Here is a 26,892-nt window from a genome sequence, read left to right as displayed (position 1 = left end):
CTCATGCAATGTGGGAAAACGTGGCTGCCTACCAAATTTTTGAAGAGGACACAAATAGCCCATGGAATTGTGGGATACTGTGGGTGGACCCTAAGACATCAGTGGGGTCTATACTGCAGTTCAATAGGGGCTTGAACTTTGGGGCCCAGCTTGACTCAGGCTCGGACTCTCCTCCTTTATGAGGTTCTGGGACACTGGTCCCAAGCCCTGCGTTAGCACAATTTGTGTGTAAATGGAAGGGGGGCTAGTACGGTGTCAGAATTTGAACCCTGGACGTACACAACAATGCAGCATTGAGATGTGTTGTGTGGGAGGCTTTGGGTGCCATCTTGTATATGAAGCAGCAGTCTGGACAAGCTAATTGGAAGGGCTGAAATCCATTCGAGGGCTTCAAGAGAAGCCAAGTGCACCTCTGCTGTTCCTCCTGGCAATGAGAAGAGGGGCACTCCATCACAGCGCGACTGATGCTTTGGAGGGCTCCACATCCACCCAGCGGCCAATCCTTCATTCTCCGCTTTGCGACAGTTCCCTGCATCTTCCATGTCGCATCCGAATTCCATGGTGGTCGTACCCTGTCTTCGGAAGAGCAAGAACCAGGCAGTGCAACAGTGGGGTCATCCGGGTGGGAGAGCAGGCCCCTCTGGCCGTACCATCTGTGGAGCTGTGCATCAGATGCGTTCTTTACAGACTGGCTCGGAGCTGGGCTTTTCCTTCTAGCTGCTGAGACAATGTAGCTGTGGGGATACAAGGAGCAGCCTGGCTTTGAGGCACTTTCGACAGGGCTCTGCTGTCAGCCACTCGCTGCGTGTGTCACGAGCAAAAGCACTTTGTGAAGCCAGTGGTACCTGAGGCAACAGAACCAGACCAGAGATCTGCCCGTGGAGGGTTCGGTTTCACACCAGTTCCCCAAGCGTTCGGGGTGTCACTGTGGAGCGGGGCAGAGCTGTGGGGCGCTGCTACCGACTAGGCTCACAAAGGCCTGAGGGTAAATAAGTGGGAGAACATGTAGCACGGTGTTGGAAGCTGTTCTCGCGTCAGTCAGCCTAGCAATGCGGCCAGTTTGTGCAGTGAGGGTGCTGACTTACCCGTCTGTGCCCCTTACCGTCTCCTAGAGCTGGACCCAGCAGCTGGCACCCCACGTGCCGGGCTGGTGGCAGGGCCGGCCTACAAACTTTTTGGCGCCTGAGGCGGGGAGCTCAAATGACGCCCCCTTGCTTGGGCCAAAACTTTGAAAGGTCTCAATTCTCAGGGTCCAAGTGGTGCCCCGGACCCTGGACCAGTAGCTAGGCAGGACCTGGCGTGCAGAACCTGAGGGCTCAGCTCCCGCATGCGGGGCCAGTAGCTGAGTGGGACCTGGGGCGGGCGGCCGGAGGGACCTGGGGCTGGCAGTGGTGCTCCCGAGCACGCTGATGAAAGCCGGGCAATGGCTTTGCAAAGCCACCGGGTAGCAGCCACAGGGATCTGCGATGTCCCAGGGTCAGGGGGCCTTCCTGGCCCCAACGGAGAGGTGTGCTGTGGGGCTTTGGCCGGCGTCCAGCGCTGTTACCTCCTGGGCCCTCCCTGCGGGTCTGCGAGCCGGCTTCCTCCCTGCATGCCTGGCTGCCTCAGGAGGGGGAGGCGGGAGAGAAAAAATAACAAAATAAACGACACTCAGCAACAGAGGCCTGGCCAAGAAAAATATTTCATCCAAACAATGAACTTTGATGTTTCCTCCCACAGTCTGCGTCCCGAGCCAGCTTCCATGGGCAGGCGCGAGGAGCCAAGAAATGCCGGGCTTGCTGCCTCGCCCGCTTGTGTGTGTATGTGCGTGCAGCACACGCGTGGCGAGGACGCTGCGGTGTGGCGTTACTGCAGCTGGCTCCCGCGCTTGCTGCTGCCTTCCCCTGTGTTGAGAGGAGGCCCTGTCGGAAGGGGCCAGTGGTTTGGGGGGCCCTGGATTTTTGGGGCCCTGCCAGTGGGCCCCCGGGGAGGGTGCTCGGTGCTTTCTGAGAATGGGCTCCTGATTATAGGTCAAAGAGGCAGTTTTTAGGATCTCGGCTAACGAGCGTGGGGCAGGAAGGAAATGCACGTAAGCGTGGGGGGCTGGGAAAGGGGAACGAGACACTGACAGGAGCCATCTGCTGTGTGCGTCCTTTATGCCACTGCCCCCTCTTTTCCTGTGCCCCTCCTCCAGAGCCAGCCTGTAGTGCACTGCAGATGCCTCATGTGACAGCAGTTCCTTTGGACTCGGATCCTGACGCGTCAAGAGCCTGAGGTTCCCCTCCCGACGCACAGGTGCTTGTGGCAGATGTCCTAAACCCCTTGGATTACTCACCGGCTCCTGCGGCTGCTCCGTGGCAGCCCAGGGGCCACAGACCCGTGTGCTGGTGTGCGGACGCTCGCCTGGCGCTCGCACCGCGTCTTGAGTTGCGCCCCTTGGCCTGGCAGCCCTCTTCCTGCCAAGCAGCCCTGAGGGCTGGTCTGTCTGAGCCGAGTCTCACCGCTCTGACAGTCGCGAGCACCCCACTGCCGCAGTTACGGGCCTGCGTGTGCCTGCAGGAGTTGGATGAAGCACGCAGCTTGAGGCAGGAAAAGGCAGGGGAGGGGTACATGATGGCTGGGGCGGTCAAAACTTGTTTGGTAGTTTATCCAGAACGTGACTATCACAGGGGTTTCCTGAACTCAGCGCCGTTTGGTCTTCTGTTCCTCCCTTCTCACGTGAAGCACAAGGATCCATGTAGATGTGTGGTGAGAGCTGCGTTATTGGCACGACTGGCCAGGGCAATACTTGGTCCGTATTGTCCACCTTGCATATAAGGTTCTCAAAGCGCTTTACCCCCAGTGATGAGCCAGGAAGGTAGCTGTTAATAGACACAGAATCAGTGTCACATGCGCACTAGATTCCCGACATGAGCCTTCCTCGTTAGTACCCTCCTCCTGACAAATATCCTTGCAACAGCTCAAGACCATTCTGCATTGTGCCCTCCTTCCACTCATCTAATGCAGCAGTGCGCAACCCAACCCCAAGAGGGTCACAACTGTCTTCCGGGGGGTTGTAGCACTGTTTTTTCCTGGCGAGGCGTACATGCGGTGAGGGCAGGGGGAGTGGCAGGTGAGCGGAGCGGCATTTAAAGGGGTAGTGCTTTTTTTTTTTTTTTCTTTTGGCTCAACCAGAATTTCCCTGGGGGTTGTGCAGAGAAAAAGATCAAGCACCACTGATCTAATGTCGTCACCCAGAGCTAGTGTGCCAGGGTAGCTGTGGAACTGTGACCGTACCAAGCGCAGTAAAGAGTGAGGATGTGGTATTAGAAGAGCAGTAGCAAGAACAGTGATGGTGGTAGAGTGGGACTGTGACAAGATGGCAGCTCCCTTTCCTCTTTGGCTGTTCATGTTAGCAACTGTCTGATGTGGCTCGTGGACTGTTGAGTTTTCTTTCCATCCTCGCAGTGCGTTTCTCTGTCCCTTCCCGCCTAGTAGTCTGTCTCTGACATTGGTTTTGAAGGGACAGTGGACAAGAAGCACAGCATCCGATACTCATCAGCCTTCTTGCCTGCCTATCCAGTTTGCATGGGCAAATGATTTGCGAGGACATGTGCAAAAATAAAGTCACAAAACAGAAGTGTCAAAGAGTAAGTGTGCAAGGACATGCAAATTCCTGCCAATGCAGAGGCTGCATTTTCCCGGTTTACCCAATTTTCTAAGAGAGGAATTTGCTTCAGTAACCTTGGCAAGACCTTAAAGGGGATTTTATTCATTCAGCATCACTAAGGATACCAGGATGCATGTTGCTGTCAGTAACAGTAGGCTAAATCTGGAATTGTTCCAGCGAGGTAGGAATCTGGAATTTTCTAGCGAGAACAGGATAGAAATCACAGGCAATTTCAGTCTCCATTCTATAGCACAGAAGTGACTCAGCAGCTGGAGTGAGGAAGGAATTCACCCCACCTGCTGAGGTAGTATACAACTGGCCAGGGTGCACTGTGTACTTTTTTTTAATACCTTCCCCTGAAGCATCTGGTGTATGCCACTGCCAAGTCCTAGGTACTGCAACTAGATGGACTAAAGATCTGTTCCGGTATAGCAAATACTCAGTGCCTAAGAAATCAGTTTAATCAAAGTGTCCATGGCACAGCTCCAAAGAGGCAGATATTTGTAATATTCATAATTTATTTTTCATATTCAAATGCATCCCTAGGCTCCATCCTCTTTTGTCATTTGCCTGGTGCATTTTCTGTGTCACGCTGGGTGTGTGTCACTTTCTGCACAGTAACTCAACCCGTTGTAAGGTCTTGTAGAACTGATCTGAATCCTGATCCAACCGCACCGATGTTGGTAGAACGACCCCCCCTCCCCCAATTTCAGCGGGAAATAGAGCGGACCCAGGATGGGCATGCAGCTTATGTATGTCTCCAAAGTGTAGAGCAAGCTCTGCCATGGATTCAAGAATCTGCAGGAGTGGAGGACTGGAAAGCGTGTGCTGCACAAGACTTTCTTCCCTACAGGGCATCTCTCGGACAAGGTTCTCGGAAGTGCTCCTGCTCTGTAAATTTTATGATCTAAATAGACAACACGCGGGGTGGGGCGCGGCATGGAATCTGGAACAGCCCTTTCCTGGCTTCCCTCTTTACCTGATGCTTTAAAATTTTATTTTTCACTCTTCCCTAGTCAGTGGGGGTTCAGGCTGTTTACGGGGTCAGACATTTTATTTATGGATCATTTATTATTTATTGCTCTAGCTGCTCGTGGTTCCCAGGAAGATCAGGGCCCTGCTGCATTAGCTCTGTACAGTCACACAGGGAGAGAGGCAGGTCTCTGAACAACGTTCAGTGCAAATAGACGGGGCAGACAAAGGAGGCGTGAGATTTACTGAAACTGCCCAGTTTGCTCTGCCCTGCCAAAGCAAAGCAGCCCCCAACCCAGCTTAAGCTTCAGCTGGCCAATGGAGCCAGAGTAAAAATCGAATTCATTTACCCCATCTGTGTAGTTTGTTTCCTTCCTGAATGCCTCTGGTTCTGGATCGTGAAACCCATCTAGTCATTTTCACTGGGTCACGTGCACTAGCCAGCTCCTGTTGTATCTCTTCTTCCATGGCTTGAATCCAAACAAGCGGCTTGCATTGATTTTTTTTTCTATGAATGCTGGAGATGCATAAACCTCCCTTCATAATATTTTCTATTTGCTCCCCAGGAGTCCTAAATTAGTCAAAAATAGCCTGTCTCTGTCCATCTCAATGTACCCTGGCGCCGGCTGAGAAACTACTAGAACCTCATGTCTTCACACCTCTGTAGCCAGAGCCGCTCATTCACTTGGCACAGGTGTGAATGAGCGGGAAATGAGGCCCACCTTTGTAACTAGTAGGTGTAGGAACTGGTGCGTTGCGACTCTAAACAGTTCAGATCCCCTTTTCGTTTTTAAAGATTGAAACCAGATGCAGTCTCATTAGAAGCAAAAACAATGAGCTTCCATTTATCTCCATATAAAAGTTAACAAAAGTTGCACCGACTTACCCCAGATCTGGCTTTGGCCAATTGTCTTGATTTGCTTCACGTCCGTGTTGTAACAAACCCCCCCAACTCTATCTCATCTGTCAAGACAGGAGGCACTGATTCGTGGCTGGTTTGTAGGACAAAGTAACCCTCAATGTTGCAATGCAAATTAGGCATTTGGATATTGTAATTTTTCAAAGTCGCCTCATTATGCAGCACCAAGACCTAATTAGGAACGCTCACTAGCAGTTAAGACACTAGTCGGGGCCATGGGGGACCTCAGTTTGATTTCTTGCTGTACTGTAGAATCCCCACATGACCTTGGTCATGTCCCTTGGTTTCTCTCCGTGCCTCAGTTCAATAATAGCACTGCCTTGCCTTGTGGATAGAGCTCTGCGTGGATACAAAAGTGTCGATCCACATCCACCACGCTCAGCTCATCATCTGACCCACGATCTGGATTTTGTTTGCACAGCAAACCATCTAGAGGGGAGAGGGAAGGGAGCACCGACGGGTGGGGAGGAAGCAGGGAAGAGGCAGGTAGGGACTGGGGATAAGGGGCTGTAGAGGGCCAGGGCTTCAAAGGTCACTGCTCACCAGGCTGGAGAGAGAGGGGGAGGGGGCAGGGACGGCACTCGGCCCCTCCTGCAGGGAGATTTAGGACAGAGCCTGTTGTATCCTTTTGCTACCAGCAGCGAAGGGGCCCTGCCCTGATGCACACACCCTGCAGATGGGCGGAGGGCAGGGTGGAGCCCTGCATGCGGGTGCTGCGAGAGTAAGTGCATTGTAAAGATTACGAGGATCTCCGATGCTCAGGTGAAGGGGGCCGTGACCAAGACGTTGCGCCGCATCCTGCCCACCGGTGACCCGACAGGCACTCCAGGCTATTCAGACGTCCTACCGGATGCAGCGTGCAGTGACGGTACAGATCTCAGAGGTAGAGAGCAGCCGCTGCAGGGCACAACAGGCAGTGCTAGACTGCTTTAGGGTGGGACAGCAGCTCAGCTGGGGTACCTCCGCATAGCCCCCTGGAGCTCAGCGGAGGCTGCCCCATTGTAGCTGGACTGGAGAGGGTGTCCACAGTCGGAAGTAGGAAGACCATAGTGAGCTTGTGTGACATTTGATCCGGACGCCTGACGTTAACGTGTGTCCTCTTTCAGCACGTCCCTTAACGCACCCCCGTCAGCGGGAGAGCCGTGGTCGTGCGCCTCATGCGAGAGGCCAAGGTAGTGCGTTTCGTTAACGAGGTGGGGGCCGAACGGAGCTGCAGTATCTGGTCAGAGCTTTGGCACGTTTCATTCCCTGAGACAGGTCACAGAACTGGGCCTCTCGCTGTTCCAAGCCTTCGGCTCCGTCCGTCGATTTTTTTTTTTTTAATTTTCCTCGTGTATGTTTTTCCAGTGTAATGTTGAGCCTGAGCTGTCAAAGTTTCCCCAACAGATGTTGCCATAGGAACCTGTATTTGTTTAGGGTGGGGACTTCTGTGGGGGGAGGAGAATTGCAATTAGTTCTAAGTAGGTACACAGAGAAAGAAAAACATCGCCCCTCTTCAGCCTTCCCCCTCCCTCCATCCATAGACACCGCATACAAGAAATGATCTGGAAGTCATTTGAGCCCCATGCCTCTGGGACGGGCAATTCGTTGCCATAATTATATGGAAGTGAAAGGAGAAGGAGATTTTTGTTTTCCCAGTGACTCACGACACCGGGAGTAGAGCTGAAGGAAAACCGACAGCATGGAACCTCGCACAAGAGTTCAGCTCCCACGTCACACCCATCCCTGGGTGCTGCACTAGGGTGCTGCTATAGGTGGCAGAGCCCAAGCACAGAGCTAGTGCACATAGTGGGGACAAAGACCCTACATTTTTTCCACGCATAGTCCGTTAAGAACCTCCCTCCCCCCTAGCACTTTTCACAAATGCACGAGTATTAACACTGCTGCCGTGCTCACGTTTCAGTTTGGGTAATTACAGGCTGGCTGGCTATGGCCGCTGCGGTTTTCGATGGACACCACGTTCACTTCCTTCCCAACGCTCAGGAGTCGCGACTGCCAGTCCCGATGGACAGCGACCAACAGCTTATTCCCCCGACATCTTGTCCTCAGTTTCCCCTTGTGAGGGCATACATGGAGGTCCGTGAAGCACAATATAAGGGCTAAGCATTATTAAGCAGCTTTTGCTTTCTACTGCAGAGGCATCGGCATTTCCACGTGGGTATGGATGTCCGGTATGAAAATACGGCATAGAAAGGTCTGAGAGAAATATAAGTCGTTGCTATTGTTGTTCTCAGCTCCTTGAAGAGCGACAGGTGAATGGGAGGAGAAGGAGCAAATGCAGCTAGGCAGCCCGTTAATACCAGCCTGAGGCCTTCGCCCATGCCTGTGTAACACGTGTGGGTAAGGTGCTGGACGGAGGGTCGGGGAGATGGGCTGTCATGAACACTGTGATACTGGACCAATCACGTCACTTCTCCCGCCTCTCTGGTGCATGTCGGGTGTAAGGCCTTGAGGCCAGGAACTGGCTCTGACCGTGTTTGTCTGCTAGGTCCTAGAGCTTGGTGAGGTATTGCAAAGGCTACTGTTAATGGGAGTGGGGCTTTAGGCCTCTGATTTGTTGACTTCCCGCCTGTCCTCGCTCTCACACCTCACGCACATTTTTGCGCCAGTAAAACGAAAGAACAGAGGGGTTTAGCCGGTGTAGGTATTCCTCCTACGAGGAATAACTCCTTTTTGCACAAGAGCTCTGCACAAAAAGACGTGGACAGGGAATGGGGTTTTTTTGTGCAAAAAGAGGCCATCTAAAAAAGCACAGGTGCCCTGGTGGCCATTGTGTGCACAACAATCCGTTTCCTTTCGAGAGCGTGTCCGTGCAGCCTGCACGCACTCTTGTGCAAAAGCATGTTGCTTTTTTGATGCGCTTTTGCAGTGTGGACACACACTTGTGCAGGAAGTTTTTGCAGAAGCTCTCTTCCAGAAAAAGCTTCTTGCGCAAGAAGGCTGGAGTGTGGACTAGCCTGAGGTCATGGAGAAGGGATGGGTGCGGGAGGGGAAGGCTAGGTACCCCCTGAGAAAGGGTGTACCGAGCAGGCTTAAGAAAGAGGAAGGGTGGAGAACGAGAAGCTTGCAGAAGTGCAGTCGGAAGAAGTCCGGGGTGACAGCAGGAAGACGGGTGTAGCTGCAGACCGTATAGGGCCCTGGACTGGAACCCAGCGTGGAGGGCAGGCCTGGGTCCCCCTGCCAGCCAGTGCAGAGAGGTATTTGGTGGGGCCACGAATAGGAAGCCGGCCTGAGTCTCTGTGAGAGGGAACAGGGCAGCAGGCACGCGGCCTGCCTGCTGTTGCTTGGGTGGAGAGACTCCCCCAAGAGCTGAGTCACGGAGGAGCTGGACAGTGACTGTGCACGGTTGCCAGCCGCCTAGCTTTATAGACGCCCCCTCCCAGGTGAGCTTCCTTCTGAATAGCATCCTCCTCACAGCCTAACTCTCCCCTTTGCAGCTTCATTGGGCCAACCTGGCCTAATTTAGCTCTTTGGGGGCCCATGTAGGGACTCCCTCACCGGCCCATTCCCGGGTTCTGTTCCTGTCCAGTCATAAGGACAGAAGCAAGCCAAGGGAGGCCACTGCTGGCAACGCAGGTTGTTCTCATTTGGGCCAGCTGTGGTGAGTGGTTATTGTGACAGAGTGGAATGCATTGGGCAGAATCTATTTACGAGACTTTGCAGATATCGTCTCCTGAGCAGTAGCTTACATTGAATCCATTGCTCTGTAGGGGTTGCTATCAGTCTCTATGCAATGCGGAATCGGTGGCCATCAAAGCCCCAGCTGTCTCTGCGTATCTGTGTTTATAATCAGGAATTTGTGCCAGGTCCACAACACACACCAGTTGGCGGTGGGGATTTCAAGGACCTTCTGTGTATCAGAGCAGCAAAACAACGTGTGACCTTACATGCAATCCTGCTGGGGGAAGAGGAGGCTGCTACAATCAGCAATACTCTCAAGAACTAAACTTAGAGCAGCGAGATGAAATGTCAAGCTATCTCAGAAAAACAGAGGCCTTCGGCAATATCGTGAAGGACTGGCCCCCTAGAGAGAGAGCGAGACTAGAGCAATATGGAAGTAAATGAGATCCCCCCCAGAAAACACCCCCACGTATGTAGCAGCAGTACTGAGTGAGCTGGCAGGAAAACGGTAGAGTTTAGCGTGCGGTCTGATGCCCCAGAGAAGCCAGCCAATAAAACCTTAAAGGTTCAAGAGCATGTGTCACTCAAGCCCCCGAATATAGCAGAAAGATTCAGGTTTCAACAGCAAAATCATCTTGAGGGTGAATCTAAGTTTCTCCTTTGCCACAGATTTAAAACGATTATCAGAACACTGTGCTGTTATGGATAGGCTTAACAAAACCCTACAAGACAGCATTGTGTGTGGATTGCCTAATGAAAGCATAGTGAAGGAAAACCTTACCTTTCAAGGCGCTATAGAAATTGGAGTCGCAATGAAAACTGCAACAAGGGATGCAACAGAATTGCCTAGTGCGCTCAAGCAGAAGTAGGAATCCACGTACCACAAAGCAAGAGTCGGTTCACTCAGTAGACAGACATGTCGTCCGTGTGGAAAAGGATTCCATGCTCCTGCCTGCCAATTTAAAGATGCCTGTTGCAGAAGGTCACAGCCAAGCAGTTTGTCACACGAAGGCTGTGTCTACACTACATGCCTCTGTCGGCAGAAGCATGTAGATTAGGATTGTAGGCAAAGGTAAATGAAGCCGCGATTTAAATGATCGCGGCTTCATTTACATTTACATGGCTGCCGCGCTGAGCCGACAAACAGCTGATCAGCTGTTTGTCGGCTCGCCGCTAGTCTGGACGTTCCCCCTGTCGACATCAAAGCCCTTTGTCGGCAGCCCCGTTATTCCTCGTGGAATGAGGTTTACCAGGGCTGCCGACAAAGGGCTTTGATGTCGACAGGGGGAACGTCCAGACTAGCGGCGAGCCAACAAACAGCTGATCAGCTGTTTGTCGGCTCAGCGCGGCAGCCATGTAAATGTAAATGAAGCTGCGATCATTTAAATCGCGGCTTCATTTACCTTTGCTGAATAAACAAATCTACATGCCTCTGCCGACAGAGGCATGTAGTGTAGACGTACCCGAAGAGACAAACATAGGGTATGGAAAAAAGAATATCAAAGTACGTTCTGTAGCTGGAGTAGTGACAGACCCAGGTGAGTGGCCTAGCCAGCTTCAATATATATTGTGAGCAAAAACGACAAGGCGGCTATCTGGTTGAGGCTCCGGGAAAAATGCTTAAAACGGAATTGGACACAGTCTCTACTGTGTCTGATATTTCACATTCACTACATGAGAAAAAAACACAAACTTGAGGAAGACACCAGTGTTTCTGCAAAATCACACAGGAGGAAAAATCATGCCAGATGGAATGCTGCAAATAAACACTGTTCGTTGTTGTGAGACTCGCATGCCATTGAGAAAGAGGGAGTAGCCCTGTGGGGCCATGAATGCTTATGGAAGATACTCTGGACTGGGTATCTACAAAGATGCTACAGTCATTGAATTGGCCTTGGAAGGATTCAAGGAGGGCATAGGACAGGGGTGGCCAACCCATTCTGGGCAAAGAGCCAAGATAGCAGTGGATCCAGCGCGAAGAGCCAGGGCAAAATTATCGAGAAAAAAACCCAACACTACTACTGTCCCTCGTTTTGAAGCTTTATGGCCACAGGAGGCTCCTGCTGCCTTTTTTAATTCTGCATCTTCCATGGCTGCCCCGGACAGCTCTCCTGCCCAGGTCAGCACACAGAGCTGGGAGGAGAGGGCCGTTTATGGGGTGTGGAGGGGGGGGCAGCTTATGAGTCACAGAGGGGAGGCGGGGAAGAGCCGCATGCAGCTCGTGAGCCTCAGGTTGGCCACGGCTGGCATAGGAACTCGAAAACACACAAAGGCTGCAATAAGCCTAAATGAAGCTCAACCTGACCCTTTCGGTGTAGGCCCGAAGGTAGATGCTGAATTGCAACGTCTGGAAAGGTAGGGCATACGTTCAGAAGTGGGGAACGCCTGTCATTCCAATTGTTTAAAAAAATGGCGCTGTAAGGGCTTGTGGAGAGTTTTCAGACACCACAAATCCTGTACTGAAAGTTTTAAAAAATACCCCCACCTCAAATTGACCTTTTTGCTACAGGGGTAGGGGGCCAGTGATTCAGCCAGACTGGTTTGTCCCAGGCCTGCCGACAGATGGACACTGAGGAAGAGTCGAAGGCATACCTCACAGTCAGCACACAGAAGGATCTGTACCAGCATCTCTGGCTCGTGTTTGGTATTGCTTTAGCTCCTGCTATACGGCAACGGGCAATGGACCAAGTGTTGCAAGGTGTCCTGAGAACACAGTGTTATTTGGATGACATTACTCTGACTCGTGGAAGTGATGATGAACATCTGGAAGCCGTGAAAAGGGTATTAAAACGTCTAGGAGAATACAGGTCACGAGCTAATTGCATAAAATGTAATTTTTCAAGGACTCCATGGCTTGCTGTGGACACATTATTGATGCTCAGATGAAGCTGATGAAAGCTCCCCCACCAAAGGCTGTGTCGCCTCTTGGATCATGTCTGGGTTTTATCAACTACCGGAGCCCGTCTGTACCAAACCCAGCAACAGTAGTGCATGCACTGAACTATTTACTGGTCAAACGTGGGTTTGGTCACAGGAGTGTCCAAAAGCTTTCCCGGAAGCAAAACCATTGGCCACGGCAACCACCTTAGCCTGTCCTTGCCTATCAGCTAAGCAGGTGGTGCTTCCTCACGTGGAATTGGAAGAGGTACGTCCCACGCAATGCCAAGTGACAGAGAGCAGCCCATGGCATTTGCTTCACGACCGCTCACAGGGGCAGAACCTAACTATTCCCAAATAGACCAGGAGGCTTTAAGTCTGAGATGGGATGTGTTGAAATTCATCCAGTATTTATATAGGAGAAAATGTACCCTTGTCCCAAACCACCAACCCCTAATAGGAATCCCTCCCAGTGTAACCCAGAGGCACTGAGTCTGCTGACAAGGGAGAGTGAAGTCAGCTCTACAGCTGCAGCAGAGAGCCAGTTGGCTTTTGTTCGTGCTGTCGAGGCACACGGCTTGAGCCCCTACGATCGCAGGTTCAATCCCTCCAGCTGACGACCGGGGTCTGTTGGCTTTACACGAGGGAGGAGGCTTCTGTGACAGTGGCAGCGTGTACGCCTTGCTAGGCTTTCTTCTTAGCTGGCAGTGTCTGTGACATCAAACTCAAAAGCACATGCAAACGCAGGCGGGTTCTCCTGCCTGCCCGCACTAGTGGAAGGACCACCTGGAACAGAGGCAGAATCCGTTGACTGTGTCGATTTATTTCAGATTACGTAATGGCTTATAGTTTGATCACAGAAGAAAGCAGGAGGAATCCCACATAAGCTCAAGTTTGTGAAGGCGGAAAGATCCTGACAGCCCTAACCTGGCATCCTTTTACCCACAGAAAGGTGAGCTGACCATACATCAAGGGTCTGTCACATGCAGCATTCCTGTTGTCATCCCTAGTACACTGTGCACAAGTGTATTAGAAGGGCTTCCTGTAGGACACATAGGGCTAACCAAAATGAAGGCATTCGCCAGGACGGCCACGTGTTGACCGATGAATACAGCCGCTTGCTAAGGGGATGCTCAGGATGCCAACAGGTACAGTACAGGCCTGACCCAGCCCCATTACATCCTTTCCATGTCTGCATATTGATTTTGCAGGAGCATTTTTCGGAGTGATGTATCTAGTAGCGGTGGATGTATCTAGTAGCCCATTGCAAATGGCCAGTTTGTTTGTTTTCATAGAAACCATCCCAGCTGTACAAACAGGAGAAAAATGACATTTGTTTGCCAGAACTAGACCGCCCAAGCCAGTTGTGAATGACAACAGTGCTCAGTTGAGTTGAGAAGTTTTAGGGATCCATGAAGAAAAATAGTACTAGAAATATTCCTTCCCTACTATGTCACCCAGACACAAATGGCTCTGCGGGAAGGCTAGTGCAAACTTTTAAGCAAGTCCTCTGATATACGACACACAAGCAGTCTTGACCATAGAAACTGTCATGCTTCTTGCCAGAATATTGAAATGCAGTACACACCGTGACAAAGCAACCCCCAGCCGTGCTGTTTAAAGCTGATACTTCGGGTCACCGTTGGACTTACTAATACCAGAGCTACATCTACAAGTCAGGAATTATCTAATAAGTCAAGCAATGACAGCTACAAGTGCGTCAAACGGTGCTGGTGTGTTATTACCAGGGATGCAGGACATGGCTTCCAGCAGTTGCTACTCACAAACAGGTCCTTTGTCCACACAGTACAAGTGGCACCCAATATGTTTCAGTGCTGCCACACCGACCACCTGTGAGATTTGGGGGTCAGTCTGCGGCCGACAAAAGAGGCCGTATCTGGGGAGCTGCCAGTTGTTCTAACATCGGTGCCCCGCAGCTTGACACAACCATCAATAACATTCTACCAGAACGCAGCTGTGCTGAACGGCCGGCATCGTCCGAGGGAACATCTGAGTCAGACGTTGCTGGAGATGCGCCACTTCCTCAGGGGAGCGCTCCAGATGTTGGCAGACGCTCTCCAGAAAGAAAACGCAAGCCACCTGAAAGCCTTGACTTGTAACTGGATCATGTTCCCCCTTCCCCAAGCACCTCTGAGGTGGTTGTGCCCATTTCCGTAGGGTTTGGAGCAGACGGTTGAATCTGTTTATGTGTATTTGCAGATATAGCTTCTTAAGCAGTTGCTTGTGCTGAATCCAGTATTAAATAGTGGTTTCTATGGTTCTCATCGAATGCAATACAGAGTCAGTTAGCCCTCGCGGTTCCAACTGTAGGCACTTCAGGGATTTGGGTTGCGTCCATAATAGTTACTTCTGTCAGCGTTGCTTCTGCATTGGTCGAGCTGCAGGACTGGGGGTGCCTGGTTCTGCATTTGGCTTCCACTCTTGTGGGGCGAATGCCGTCGTGTTTTCCTGCTCGTTCTCAGTAATGCATCCCTTGCCTAGATGGGGAGGCGTCTGCTAACGGTGGTGGTGGGGGGTGAACCTTGGAGGTTTGGAAGTTTGGTTCAGATCAGTGCTCAAAAGACTGGCTGTCCAACTGGACCATCAGATCCACATTGCTCTGCAAAACTGACCAGGTAATCTCACAGGATTTCTGGCTGTACTTCTAATATGTTCAGCTCCTGATGAGAATAATTTTTTCGAAGGGCTTTCGATGCAGGTCAGTACCCAGCAGTGTGGAGACTCGAGCCAGGTGAATATTTAATTCCGAATAATTTATTCCATGAATGCTGCCCCCTTTCTATTATGGCCTGAGCGTGAGCTCACATTTATGTGCTATTCACGTTCATTCATGAATTTCTCAGGTAAGTAAATCGTTCTCAGTTCCAGCTTGTTCGTTGCAAATACTTTGAATTCATGCAATATTGTTTAGGTTCAGAAGTCACGTGTCGTCGTTTCTCATTCCCAATTGGTTATTTCTCTTCCGTGATTATATGAGCTACGTAACCAACCAGCAGTAGCGGATATTTTGACTTGTGTGTTGGAGGGTAAGCTTGGCAGTCACAGAGCTCTGTGCAATATGAAACCCCTTTGGGGTAACTTTTCCATGCCTGTGAGTGAACTCTGTTCACTAGACGCCTACCTAGTCTGGGGATTTTTTTTTAGCAATACTGCTAAATTCTTCGAAGGAGGGGTGAGATGAGGCTGGGGGCCTGATCGGGTCTCCTTTCCTGTGCGCCAGAGATGCAATGGGGCTGGCGCACAGGTGGGAGCATTTTGCATTCAGGAAAAGGATTTGGCTAGGGTCTCTGCTGTGTAACTCTGCCCGGTGCTCCTGCAGACCCCTGGGAGCTAAGTGATAGCAGCATGGATGGATTTGCCTGCCCTCTTAGTTCCAGCCAGATTAACCATGTTCTGTCCTGAGCGCTGACCGTGTGACCAATAGGCAGGAATTGCGCAGCCTCTTGCGCTCAAGAAGTGGAGCCAAGATTTGAGGGCCAAAGTCTGGGCTGAGGACACTTTGGGGTCAGCCCATTAGTCTAGGGCCCTGCTCGCACCGTGACATTGACTCCAGAGGTGTCGCATGAAACCAGAGTAAGTCAATGGGAGAGCAGGCCCCTGCGGCTCACAGATGGTTCTGACTCATCCACACTTGATGCCGAGGTTTGGTTTGGGCCGTTAGCGCTGGCTGTGGAGCTCACTCCTGGATTTGAATTTTCCTGAGTGTCGGGGAGGTTGGGTTGGGCCCACCAGTGCTTAGCTTAAATTCTCTCTTCCTAGCACACTTCCCTGGCTTTTCAGGGCTGTACAGAACTGCTCCAAAGCCAGGGCCCTTGAGAACGGAGCCTCACGTTGGCCAGCTGATGAGCTGCTGGTTTGGGGACACTTTCGAGGGGTTGGGCTCTTGGCAGCGCTGCTGAGGCATGGGAGCTTGGTTGAAGCCCTGTGGTTCCAGATCTTTGGATGCGTTTTCCATTCATGTAGCATCCTCTCAAGTCTCCACTCAGCAATTACTCCTTTCTCTCCTTAGCCTTTCCAAGCAGACGGCTGGTGTGACACCATCAACAACCGGGCGTATTGCCAGTACGACGGGGGTGACTGCTGCTCTTCCACACTGTCCTCCAGGAAGGTAAGTGAGCTTCCCGCCGGAGGCAGAAGGGAACGGGCCAAGTTCCGAATAAGAGCTCAAACAGCCCATGATCACGTGCTTCTCTGCACCTTGGAACAGAGCCAGCTGGCTGGTACCCATGCAAGTGGAAAGCATACCTTGATCCAAACCTTGCTGGGGTCAGTGATTGACCTAAATGGGTTTGGGGTCAGGGCCAGTGGGACTGAGTACTCAATCCAACTCCCCTAGACATCCATGGGAGTCTTTTTCCTTCAGGAAACGGGTCCCTAAGGCAGTATCAAGTTCCTACAGTGCGAATGGAGTTATCTAGTGAGGATTCAAAAGCTACAATGATGCATGATTCAGGAACTCAGTGATGCAGCAAATTGTGATCCAGATTTTTTCCCTCCTTTCCTCCCTCCTGCTGTCCTTGGCCTTTTTATGCCCCCTTAGAAAGCTGTGCCTGTGGGTAATTTAGCAGTTGCCTCGTTTGATCTGTGAATGAAGCCGGCCCCTCTTTTTCTCCCGTCCTTCGCCCCTGCCATCACACCCAAGTTTCCCAACTTCTCCTTCCAAACGACATCCAAGGGAAAAACAAACCTTCCTACACAGATACTTTCTCATTCCAAAACTATGTGGGTCTGGTTCTTTTCTTCCTTCCTTTACCATGGATCTTGAATCCTGTGTCCTTTCATCGTGTATAAAAAACCCCCAACTGCTAATGTGTAAGCTAGATCACAGGAAATGGGTGTTGTGCTAAATTAACTAGAGCAGCGCACCTACAATTTCACTTGGCGATCTTACCGGATTGCGGTGATGCATTGTAGGGAACAGGACTGAGTGAAACATGATGAGCCCAATAATATTGGAATCTTGGGGATAGAGAAAGATGGTGTAGTGGAGGCTGAGCAGAGGGGGAGGAACACTGTCGTGAACCCTCCGAAAAGCAGCCAAATCAAACCACTGAAAAGAACGTCTCATTCCATCTCCTCAGAGACCCATTCGCTTTCTGCATGAACACAAACCCCCACTGAATTGCTTTGTTTATATGATCAGAAATGGAGGCGAGCAAGGCTCAAATACAGAGCAGCTTGCACAGACTTTTCATTCAGATCAGACTGACAGAACCCGATACGTCTCTAACTAAGAAAGAATTCCCGGCTTCGAGTCTGGTTAGTATGAAGACCTCCAGGAGGGAGAAGAGCTTCCAGGACCCTCGTCTGTGAATTCCCTTGGCTGTGGTACTCCCTGGCACAGCCCAGCTCGGGAAGGACATAGCCACAAACAGCTACAAGCAGGAACACTGGGGGGAGTTTTACTACCATCTTGCTGCTATCAACTAAGCCACGTGGCAAAACAAATGTGGTTGGTTTGCTAGCCCCAGGTGCAGACTGTCAGTTTCTGGATTTACCGTGTGAGTCGACAGGACCTGAGTTTAAAATTTGCTTTAAAAAAATCAGGAGTGTGTGTCTGAAGATTATAAAATGACATCTCTAAACAAAATCATCACGATCGCCCGGGCTGCCATTGGACGTGGGAGGCGCCAGTGTAATAGTACTGCGTAAAGGCGAAGGACGTCCCTGGAATAAAACGGGATGCGGGTCAGAATGGAGACCCCTAGGTGAAAATGTACTACATAGATCTAACCGCAACACACACACTCCACCGCCCACTTTCCCCCCCTAGAAATCTTTTGTTTTAGCTAAAAAATTCTATTATTTTGAATCAAGCCTCCCCAATTTGTTGTCAAAAATTAAGAAACTTCCACACACATTTGAAAGAAATACCACATCAGACCAGGGCAACACCACCTGCCGAAGTCTGCACACAGCATGAAACAATAGCACGCAGAGGGGGGAACAATCCCATCCATTTCTGTGGTGGGTAAAACCAATGCTAGGCATGGTCCAACCACAATTGGAGTCCCTTTACATCTCCCCCACCGTTCAAGCCTTGTAGGGCATGGAACATACATGGGCTGCGTCCAATATAATGAGTCCCCTACCCTGGCTGAGCCATTTGGGTGCTACAGTAATACATAAGCAGAACCATACAGCTCTTGGCTGTCTGGGGCTCCCATCCTGCCTAAATTTGTCCTGTCCCAGCTATTACTAAATCATGGCAGGACCCCAGTTGACTAAAGCGAGAGCTCTAGGTGTGAGATTGTCCACCCAGCCGGCTCTTTGCTCACCGCAACATCATCTTTTCCCTGCTCGCTGTGGAGAACTTCCTTCTGAGAGGACTGTCATTGGAACCAATTATAATTGGAACCATTGGTCCTTGTGGCCGACCCTCTTGAGCCTCACCGGGCCAATTGAGGGGCTCCTTGTAATGAGAGTTTCACAGCCCTTTCCCAGTGAGCAGCTTTGCAAACCCATTTGCTTTCTCCCTCCCCTCAGGTGATCCCCTTTGCTGCTGACTGTGACCAAGACGAGTGCACCTGCCGGGACCCAGCGGCCGAAGAGAATCAGTAACGGCATTGCAAGCAGCCTGTCGGCAAGGCAAGCGCCACAGGAATGAATGGGAAACCACCAGGGCCGGCGGGAGAGCGAAAGGCTGCTGGGAGGGGAAGAGGAAAGGGATCCGAATCACAACAGGACGATCTCTGCATGACATCGGGTACAGGCACCCACCCGTCCGAGGCGTCGCGAGAGAAGGGGTGTGAATGGTGAGAGACGGGGAAACAAACGAGGAGATGGCCAATAGAGAGCGGGACGACCCCTCGTTACACCCCCGACCCCTCTCTCACCCCCTTTCAGAACCAAAACCGAGACCCAGGGCCTTCGCCGAAGCCCAGGGAACTCGGCAAGGACGAGTCTTTCCGTTGACTCCAGCCAGCTTTGGATCAGGCTCCAGAGCCAAGAGTTGAGAAGCTGCCGTGGACACTTTATGTTACTGTATCAATGGTCTGTCACCGCTGAGTGTCCTGCTCTGAGTTTCCTCACTACTCACTTTCTCTACTGTCTAGGCTTCTTTTAGCAAGGTTGAGATAGTTGTGAGCTCGCAAATATTTAAACATAATTATATATATAGTTATATATATATAATTATATATATCTATAATTTTGCTGTTTATTAAGCTGAGAAAGAATACCTTTTATAACACACGTGCTGCTGTGAAGTACAAACTATTGGAAAAGAAGTGAACTTGCCAGAATATGCTGGGAGGGAAAGGGAAACCGAGGCACACCAAGCAGGGGCTTTAATTCTACTGAGAGATGTCTTGCCAATAACCAACGTTAGGGGCAAATCCTGAGATGTACTGAGCATACACAGATCCCAGGGACCTCAGCGGGATTTGCAGGTGCTCCACGTCATTCAGAATTTGTCCCTAAGACGGTATTTATCCTTCAGAATGTACAATACTCTTGAATAGCTCCACCAAATACTACAGCTTACTATAGTCTTAGTACAGGATGGTTACCCTGGAATAGTACTGTGCTATCACTAGAGAATGCTTCATTATGGCCTATTACTCCAACATTTTCTAGGGTGGTTCTTAACACTAGAATACTCTAGTATGTGGGAGTATTCTAGAATACTCTCAGATAGGCCATTACTCCAGAATTTTCCAGTATGGTTCCTTACTCCAGATACTCTAGTGCAGGCCAATATTCCAGAACACTGTCGAAAAGCCCTCTCTCACGGGGTCATTGTTCTAGTCTCTGCTTTCGTCTGACTTTGTCTCTTCCCCCTTCAGTGGTTGGTGACCCAGGTTGGAAACGAACGTGCAAGAGCCAGGCAATCCGGAACATCCCATCTCATAGTCTGTAAAAAGATAAGATCCATCCTCCTTAAAATCCCTCTCTGGTCATGGGAGCTCTAGGATCCAAACTCGGTATAGGAAGCTTCTCGGAGGACTCTTGGGAGATGCTAAACCACTTCCCAAGAAAATTTGTCACCCTCTTGGTGTTTATTTTTCTGGTCTTCGTTGCCCTTCACTTACACCATAAAATATTACAAGGTCTCTTAGCCTGAACACGACCTTTTGTAGGTCACCAGTGACATAATGGAGATGAGTTTCTAACCAAGCATGAGGTCAACCAACAACATTAGGTCCCAGACTCAGACTTCCCGGACGTTCACATAAGTGATTGGAATCAACCCATGATAGACCGATGCCAGATTTGGGACTTAGGGCTAGTGAATTACTCTAGTGTGTGAGCTTTTCGAGCTGGAGTTTCGATGGGCCCTCGTTTAATTTCTAACCAATTTTTGGAATCATGTTCTAGAGGGAGGAAATTGATGAGACATGGAAAAGGGGGGTGGGGGAGAGGCGAGAAAAGGGATAGAAAAGTGAGGAAAGAGTAGGGAGAGAAAATGTGACGGTCTCAAGATATCCCTGCTGTGGCATTAGGGCTGAGGGAAAATCGACCAGGGATTTTCCTTTGACAGTGGAAGGTTGTTAGAACGAGCAAATTGTGGAGTCTGTCTTGACCAGGCCCATTTCAATGGGGAAATGCTCCTCTGGCTGCCCAGCACATGGAAGGAGAGTGACTCTGTAGGGCGTCAGAATGTCAGAGTCCAGCATGCAGTTGGCTCGTGCCAGCCTGTTCTTAAGGCACGTCAAAGGGGGCTCTTAAGGGCAACACCCTGCCCTACTGTGTAGAGCCCTGCAGCAAGTCCCATGGCTTGGTCTCTCCCCCTTTCCTGAGCTGGGAGGGGTAGGATACAGGATCAGATCCAGAGGACAGATGGAGGATGAGTTAATGTGTCACTTCACCCAACAGTAGGGCTACTCTGTTGAAACTGCCTTTTAGACCAAGCAGAATGGTTTGCAAGAGGCTCTGCTCTCAGTGGGAAATTGTGACTCAACACCTGACAACCAAAAAGCTTCCGTTTAAAATCTGTAAAATTGTTGTATGGATGCCTTGACATGGTGCCTCAGACCCTCATTACTCTCCGTGAGCAGCCCCATGTGGTGAGAAGGGACTCTTTATCATATTGGATCACGCCAATCTTATGTCCCCCATGATACACTGCAGTCTGCTCTCTTGCAGAGCCGCTGTGGTATATTCAATGTCCATCTAGCAAAGTAGCCTGTCTCCTGACAGGGGCCAGTGTCAGGTGCTTCAGAGGGAGTGAACAGAACAGGACAGTTATCAGCAAATCTGTCTCTTGTCCAGTCGTAGCTTCTGGCAGTCAGAGGCTTAGGACACCCAGAGCATGGGACTGCATCCCTACCCAACTTAGCTAATAGCCCTCGATGGACCTGTCCTCTATGAAAACATCTAGTTTTTTTTTAATCCATTTATACTATTAGCCTTCACAACATCCCCCAGCAGTGAGTTCCACAGGTTGACTGTGACTTGTATGAAGTAGTTCTTCCTTTTGTTATAAGCCCCCTGCCTTTTAATTTCACTGGACACCCACTGGTCCTTGTGTTTATGTGAAGAGGTAAATAGCACTTCCTTATTCATTTTCTCCACACCATTAATGATTTTATAGACCTCTATTGTATCTTACCTCCGTTGTCTCTTTTCCGAGCTAAAAAGTCCCAGTCCTCGTCATCTCTCCTCATATGGAAGACGATCCAGACCCCTAATCATTTTTGTTGCCTTTTCTGCATCTTCCAATTCTAATGTCTCTTTTGAGATGGGGCCAGAACTAACAGTATTCAAAGCAGGGGCGTGCCATCTTTTATGAAGATGTTGAACAGCACTGGTCCTAGTAGAGATCCCAGAAAGATTCCATTATTTACCTTTCTCCATTCTGAAAACCGATCATTTATTCCTACCCTTTGTTTCGTTTCTTAGCACCAGTTACTGAACTCTCCTCTTATCCCACAATTGCTGATGAGCCATTCGTGAGGGACAATGTCAAGGCTTTCTGAAAGCCCAAGTACAATATCATCAGAGATCACCCTTGTCCGCATGTTTTTTACCTCCTCCCAAAGCATTCTAATCGATTGGTGGGACATGATTTCTCTTTACAAAACCGTATCGACTCTTCCCCAACAAATGATATACATCGGTGTCTGTTGGTTTTGTTCTTTACTGTAGATTCAAGCAATTTGCCTGATACTGAAGTTAGACTTACCAGTCTGTAATTGCCAGGATCACCTCTGGAGCCTTTTTTTAAAAATTGGCATCTCATTAACTGATACAAAAGCTGATTTAAAAAATAGGTTACATGCCATAGTTAGTTCTGCAGTGTCATATCTGAGCTTCAGGACTCTTGGATGGAGAACATTTGGTTGGGGTGACTTATTACTGTTTTATTAATTTTTTCCAAAATCACCTCTAATGACACATCTGTCTGGGATAGTTCCTCAGATTTGGTATCTAAAAAAAAAAATGGCTCAGCACATTCACATTCGCTGCAGGGAAGACCATGAGCCAGACACATCAAGGAGTCTGGAGGTGAGACCCCTGACTTACAGCACCACGGAGATATTGCCATAGCATCGTTTTTCAAGGGTTTGGCCAACAATTTGCCATTTTTGAATTTTTACTGGAAAGTTGAATTTTTCCAAGGAAAGAATTGTTTTCCCAAGAGCCCTTCTCCACAGCCGTAGGAGGGGGCGTGCTGATGGGCCCGTCCCGCCCGTGACTGATTAGAATAAGGAGATGGGGCTGTAAAGTAGGGAATCCGCTGGTAGGAAGCTTTCTCTCGACAACTGCTCGCTGCCCAGCCCCCTCTGCCAAACAAGCTGCGTGGCGGCGAGAGGGAGAGGCAGCCCTGGCGTCAGTGAACAGAGCGCCGTTGACGGCAATGGAATGCCGGCTGCTCATACCGAGAATAAGGACCAAGCTCTTCCTGGCCGCACCTCTTGGGTTTGCTAGCAGAGCCCTGTACAGGTCGGCTCAGCTGGGCCCTGTGTTCGAGCGGCCACGCCCCTTTGGTGCATGTGTTGTGCCGACACAAGGCCCCAGCTCTAGCAGGTTCTCACTGCTGGGGGCCAGAAAGCAGGTTCAGACCCTTGCCCCACCAAAAAGGGGCCCGGTAGCTAGAATGCAGGGGGCCCAGTGACAACGCCACGTGCTCCAGCAGTGCTCTCACTGCGAGCAGCGGTTCAGCGGGGGCCATATTTTTTGCATCAGCACTGATCTGCCGTGAGGGATGAAGGTGATGAGGGATGAAGTTGAGCCTCAGGGTTTGGGTGACCACCCAGAGAAAGGGACGCCTGTCGTAACCTCCTTGGGCCGTGGCACTGAGCTAGACTCGCTCGGGAACCAGCTGTGCTGCGAGCCGGAGAAGCCTTGGTTACCTGAACTCTCCCGAGGTCAGTAGCCTTCCACGCCCAGTGCTGGCCAAGCAGAGCTGTAGCCGCTCACAGAGCAGGAGTGGCCCTGTGCGCCGGTGGGGGTGCTGCAGAACTGCTGCTCGGGTTGAGGATGTGTGGAGTAAGGGTGCCACTTAGTGGGGAGAAGAGAGAATGTCAAACAGCTGCCTCCTACCACCTCTGTCCTTCCCAGCCTGACGGCAGTAGGCGCTGCAGGCTGATGCAGGGGAGGAATTGTGAAAAGCTTTGCTCGGGGTTGTGTCCCTAATGGGCGTGTTTAGCACATGCCTGCCGTGGGCAGCCACGAGCGTGTTATACGGTAGGCAGAAAGGACAGGGGAGGGGATGCTGAGGGGTAGGCAAGCCGGGCTGGGAATTCCGGGAGAGAGTTTGCATCCATGAATCAATAGCTTTTCTGTCACAAGACTCATTCTTCTGTAGCAACACTGAGCGTTTGGTTGCCTGAGGGTTTCATTCACAACTGAGACTGCTGCTATTTTTTTTGTATTTGATAATTATTTTTTATAAAAATCTATGGAAATAAATAATCTCCCCTCCTCTGCCTCTTCCTCCTCGTTGCATGCAATTGGTGGCGCCCAGCATGATGCTGCAGGGACACACGTGTCTGTCTATAGTCCACGTGGTGGCTCCCAGATATGTGCTGTGACCGGTGCTGGTGGGTTTACCATGGAGACGAGCTGGGTGCAAGCCCTAAAATCTGGACCAAGATCCAGGGTGCCACTCGCTCCTGTTTCCAGGGGTGTAGTCTGGCTGAGTATAGAGGCCAAAGAGACTTCTCAGAAGATCACGGTGCGTGGTTGCTGTCTGTCCGTCCCTCACCTCGCCTTGCTTGTAAGGCAGTATCCACAAGTGATTTGGGCACCCTCGTCGCCCACACAGAGCCAGGGCCTTTCACATGCACTGGTGTAAATCAGGAGTAAGGCCACTGACGTCACAAACCGGTATGAGATCAGAACAAAACTGGCTGCGGTAGCGCACCTTAGTAGCAAAAGGCAGCATACGGACTGGGCCTGTGTCCCTCTGGGATTCTTTTCTTAATTAGGATTTACTATTTAAAAGCACACTCAGCATAACCTTCCTCTGGCCCCTTTGCCCCAGGATGAGCAAACTGCGATCCCAGCCAAAACTGCTTTCTAAATAGTACAGCTGGCCCTGCGCCAAACCGTTCCAAAGTTCCCAAAGCGTGGGGAAGGGTTCAAGGCCTGGAGTGTGGTTCTGCCCCAGCCTTACCAAAGGGAGGTGCGAGCCACGGGTCAGGGAGTGGAGCAGGAGGGATGAGCACTCCGCTTGCTCCACCCTAGGAAGGATTTTTCCAGCAGGGCGGGGTGAAAGGCCCATGAGCTGGAGTGGTGACTCTCTTTCATTACTGCTTTGTGCAGCCCATCGGTAGTCACAGCCTTGCGGGGGAGAGATCTGATCCCGACAGACTGGGGACCAAAGGGATGTGGCAATATTAGAGACGACAGTGTAGAGAGGAGATTGGGTGGGTGGCAAAATGCAGCTTGCTGCTCCATGGAGCCTGGAACCTCTTTCGGGAGGGGCAGTGCCTGCTGTCCGCCTGGGCCTTGCAGAGCGCGCCGCACTGTGCGCATGGCCTTGTAGCACGTCTCAAGCCAGGTTTTTTCCAGCTCCGGTTGGGGGTGCGGGCTCTGAGATGGAGAGGAGGGGCTGGGACAGAGGACGGGCGAGGCTCCGGGGCCAGGCCCGGCCATGGTATCTATGGGCACTATTGGAACGGCTAGTAACCAATTCATTACCCCCCCCCCCCCCACCGCTCCTTTTTCACAATGCCAGAAACGCCCTCGCGTTCAGTTGCTGCAGGGCAAAGGGGGACCCAGCGCACTCTGCATGCGCTGCAGGCACTTTGCCTCCAGGGGAACGGCTGGTCCCGTGGGAGTGGTTAGGAAGGTGCTTAATCTGGCTCACGATGGGCTCGTGGCAACTGGCGGGAGGGCAGGCTTGGCGTGCCAAGGCAGGGAAGCTGCAGTCTGAACAGTTACTCTAGTGCCAAAAGTGACCTCGAGGGGACCAAAACGCTAAACAAACATTCCCATTTACCAAAGCCGCAGCTTCCTAACAGCTCCTTTTAATAGCCGGTTAAATCTGCATCTGGATTTTTACAGTGTTACAATTATTTTTTTAAACCCTTTTTTACGTAATACTGAAAGTCCTTATGGTTTTGCCACAGCCCCCTCCCACTTTCTATCTACAGTAGCAAAACACCACAGAGGTCTAATAGAACAGCCAGGAACAAGACCGGTAGTAATAATAATACTAATAAAAAACCCAAACAGTCCAAACCATCTTCGTGTTAAATCACTGCACGACGAGGAAAAGAGATGGATGCTAGTACCGTGGTACGGCTACAGCCAAGAAAACAACGTAGCGGTTTCTCCCCCGTGACTCCTCCACCGTAAAGTCAGGCGGAAAAAAGGGGCAAAGGAGACTGGGGCCAGGCATATACACCAGCCTCCATTTGGTTGGCACATGGGCAGATGCCAACTTTTGAACGGTTAATACTTTGTTAATGGCCTTTGTCATTTTTCCAAACATCTATCAGGCTACAGCTACACTGTGGCAGTTTTTCGGACGAGGAAATGCAAATCTCACACATTTGCATATTCTCTTCCGAGCCTCTGGGGCCTGTTGGTGGAAAAACCCCGTTTTGCACAAGAGCCTGGAAACCTCATTTCTTGAGGAATAAGGGCTCGTGTGCAAAGCGGGGTTTTTCCCCTGACAAATGGCCCCATCTACACCGGGCTTTTTATCGCAAAAACCTCAGTTCGAGCTGCGGCTCGGTGCCGCCCTCCTGCGTGTGCGTGATGCTGGGTGAACAAGGCCAGGCCCCTCTCCGCCGCTGGCTACCTTGTGTGAGCGCCTGGGGGGGGGGGGGGGGTGTTCAGCACCCAACAATACAGCTGTGTCTACATTGGTGCGATCTTGCGCAAAAGCAGTTGCTTTTGCGCCAAAATTTGCTGCCTGTCTCCACTGGCCGCGAGTTCTTGCGCAAGAACAGTGACGTTCTAATGGGTGAAATCAGGGCTTCTTGCACAAGAACTCTGACGCTCCCGCTCAGGAATAAGCCCTTTTGTGTAAGTGTTCTTGCGCCAGAGGCCAGTGTAGACAGGCAACATGAACTGCTTGCACAAGAAAGCCCTGTGGTTAAAATGGCCATCAGAGCTTTCTTGCGCAAGACAGCGTCTACACTGGCAAGGATGCTCTTGCACATAATCATGCCCGTATAGACATAGCCTACGTGTTCCGCCTAGCGAGCGGCTCCTGTCATTTGAATCACTAACCCAGCACCTGCCACCTGTGCTGGCCCCACAACCCAGCGGCTGGGCCCACAGCAGTGGGGCAGAGTGGAACATTCTGCCACAACGCCAAACCCCAGCTCCTTTGGCCTTTAGGAAGGGAACGGGCCGAGGCGCTGGTGCGCACAGTGGGCACCAGGGCTGGAGCTGCGCCTGGTCTGCCCACGGCGTGGACTAGTGACCCAATTAGGCCTTTGCCACGTCTAGA

The 26,892-nt window shown here is 51.0% G+C and overlaps 1 protein-coding gene across 1 annotated transcript in view; it reads left to right on the top strand.

Annotated features, from left to right (window-relative positions):
* The window catches only part of PAPPA2 (pappalysin 2), a 144,099-nt gene extending 125,037 nt beyond the window's left edge, over positions 1–19,062 (top strand). The window contains exons 21-22 of the mRNA XM_075936896.1: positions 16,048–16,146; positions 18,525–19,062. Of these exons, the coding sequence (XP_075793011.1) occupies positions 16,048–16,146; positions 18,525–18,599 (174 nt within the window). The 3' untranslated portion in view covers positions 18,600–19,062. The remainder of the gene's footprint in view (positions 1–16,047; positions 16,147–18,524) is intronic.
* Positions 19,063–26,892: the final 7,830 nt, after the last annotated feature.

The sequence above is a fragment of the Pelodiscus sinensis genome, chromosome 9 (assembly GCF_049634645.1).
Source record: "Pelodiscus sinensis isolate JC-2024 chromosome 9, ASM4963464v1, whole genome shotgun sequence".
NCBI classification, from domain to species: domain Eukaryota; kingdom Metazoa; phylum Chordata; order Testudines; family Trionychidae; genus Pelodiscus; species Pelodiscus sinensis.
This window is presented reverse-complemented; position numbering and strand designations above follow the sequence as displayed.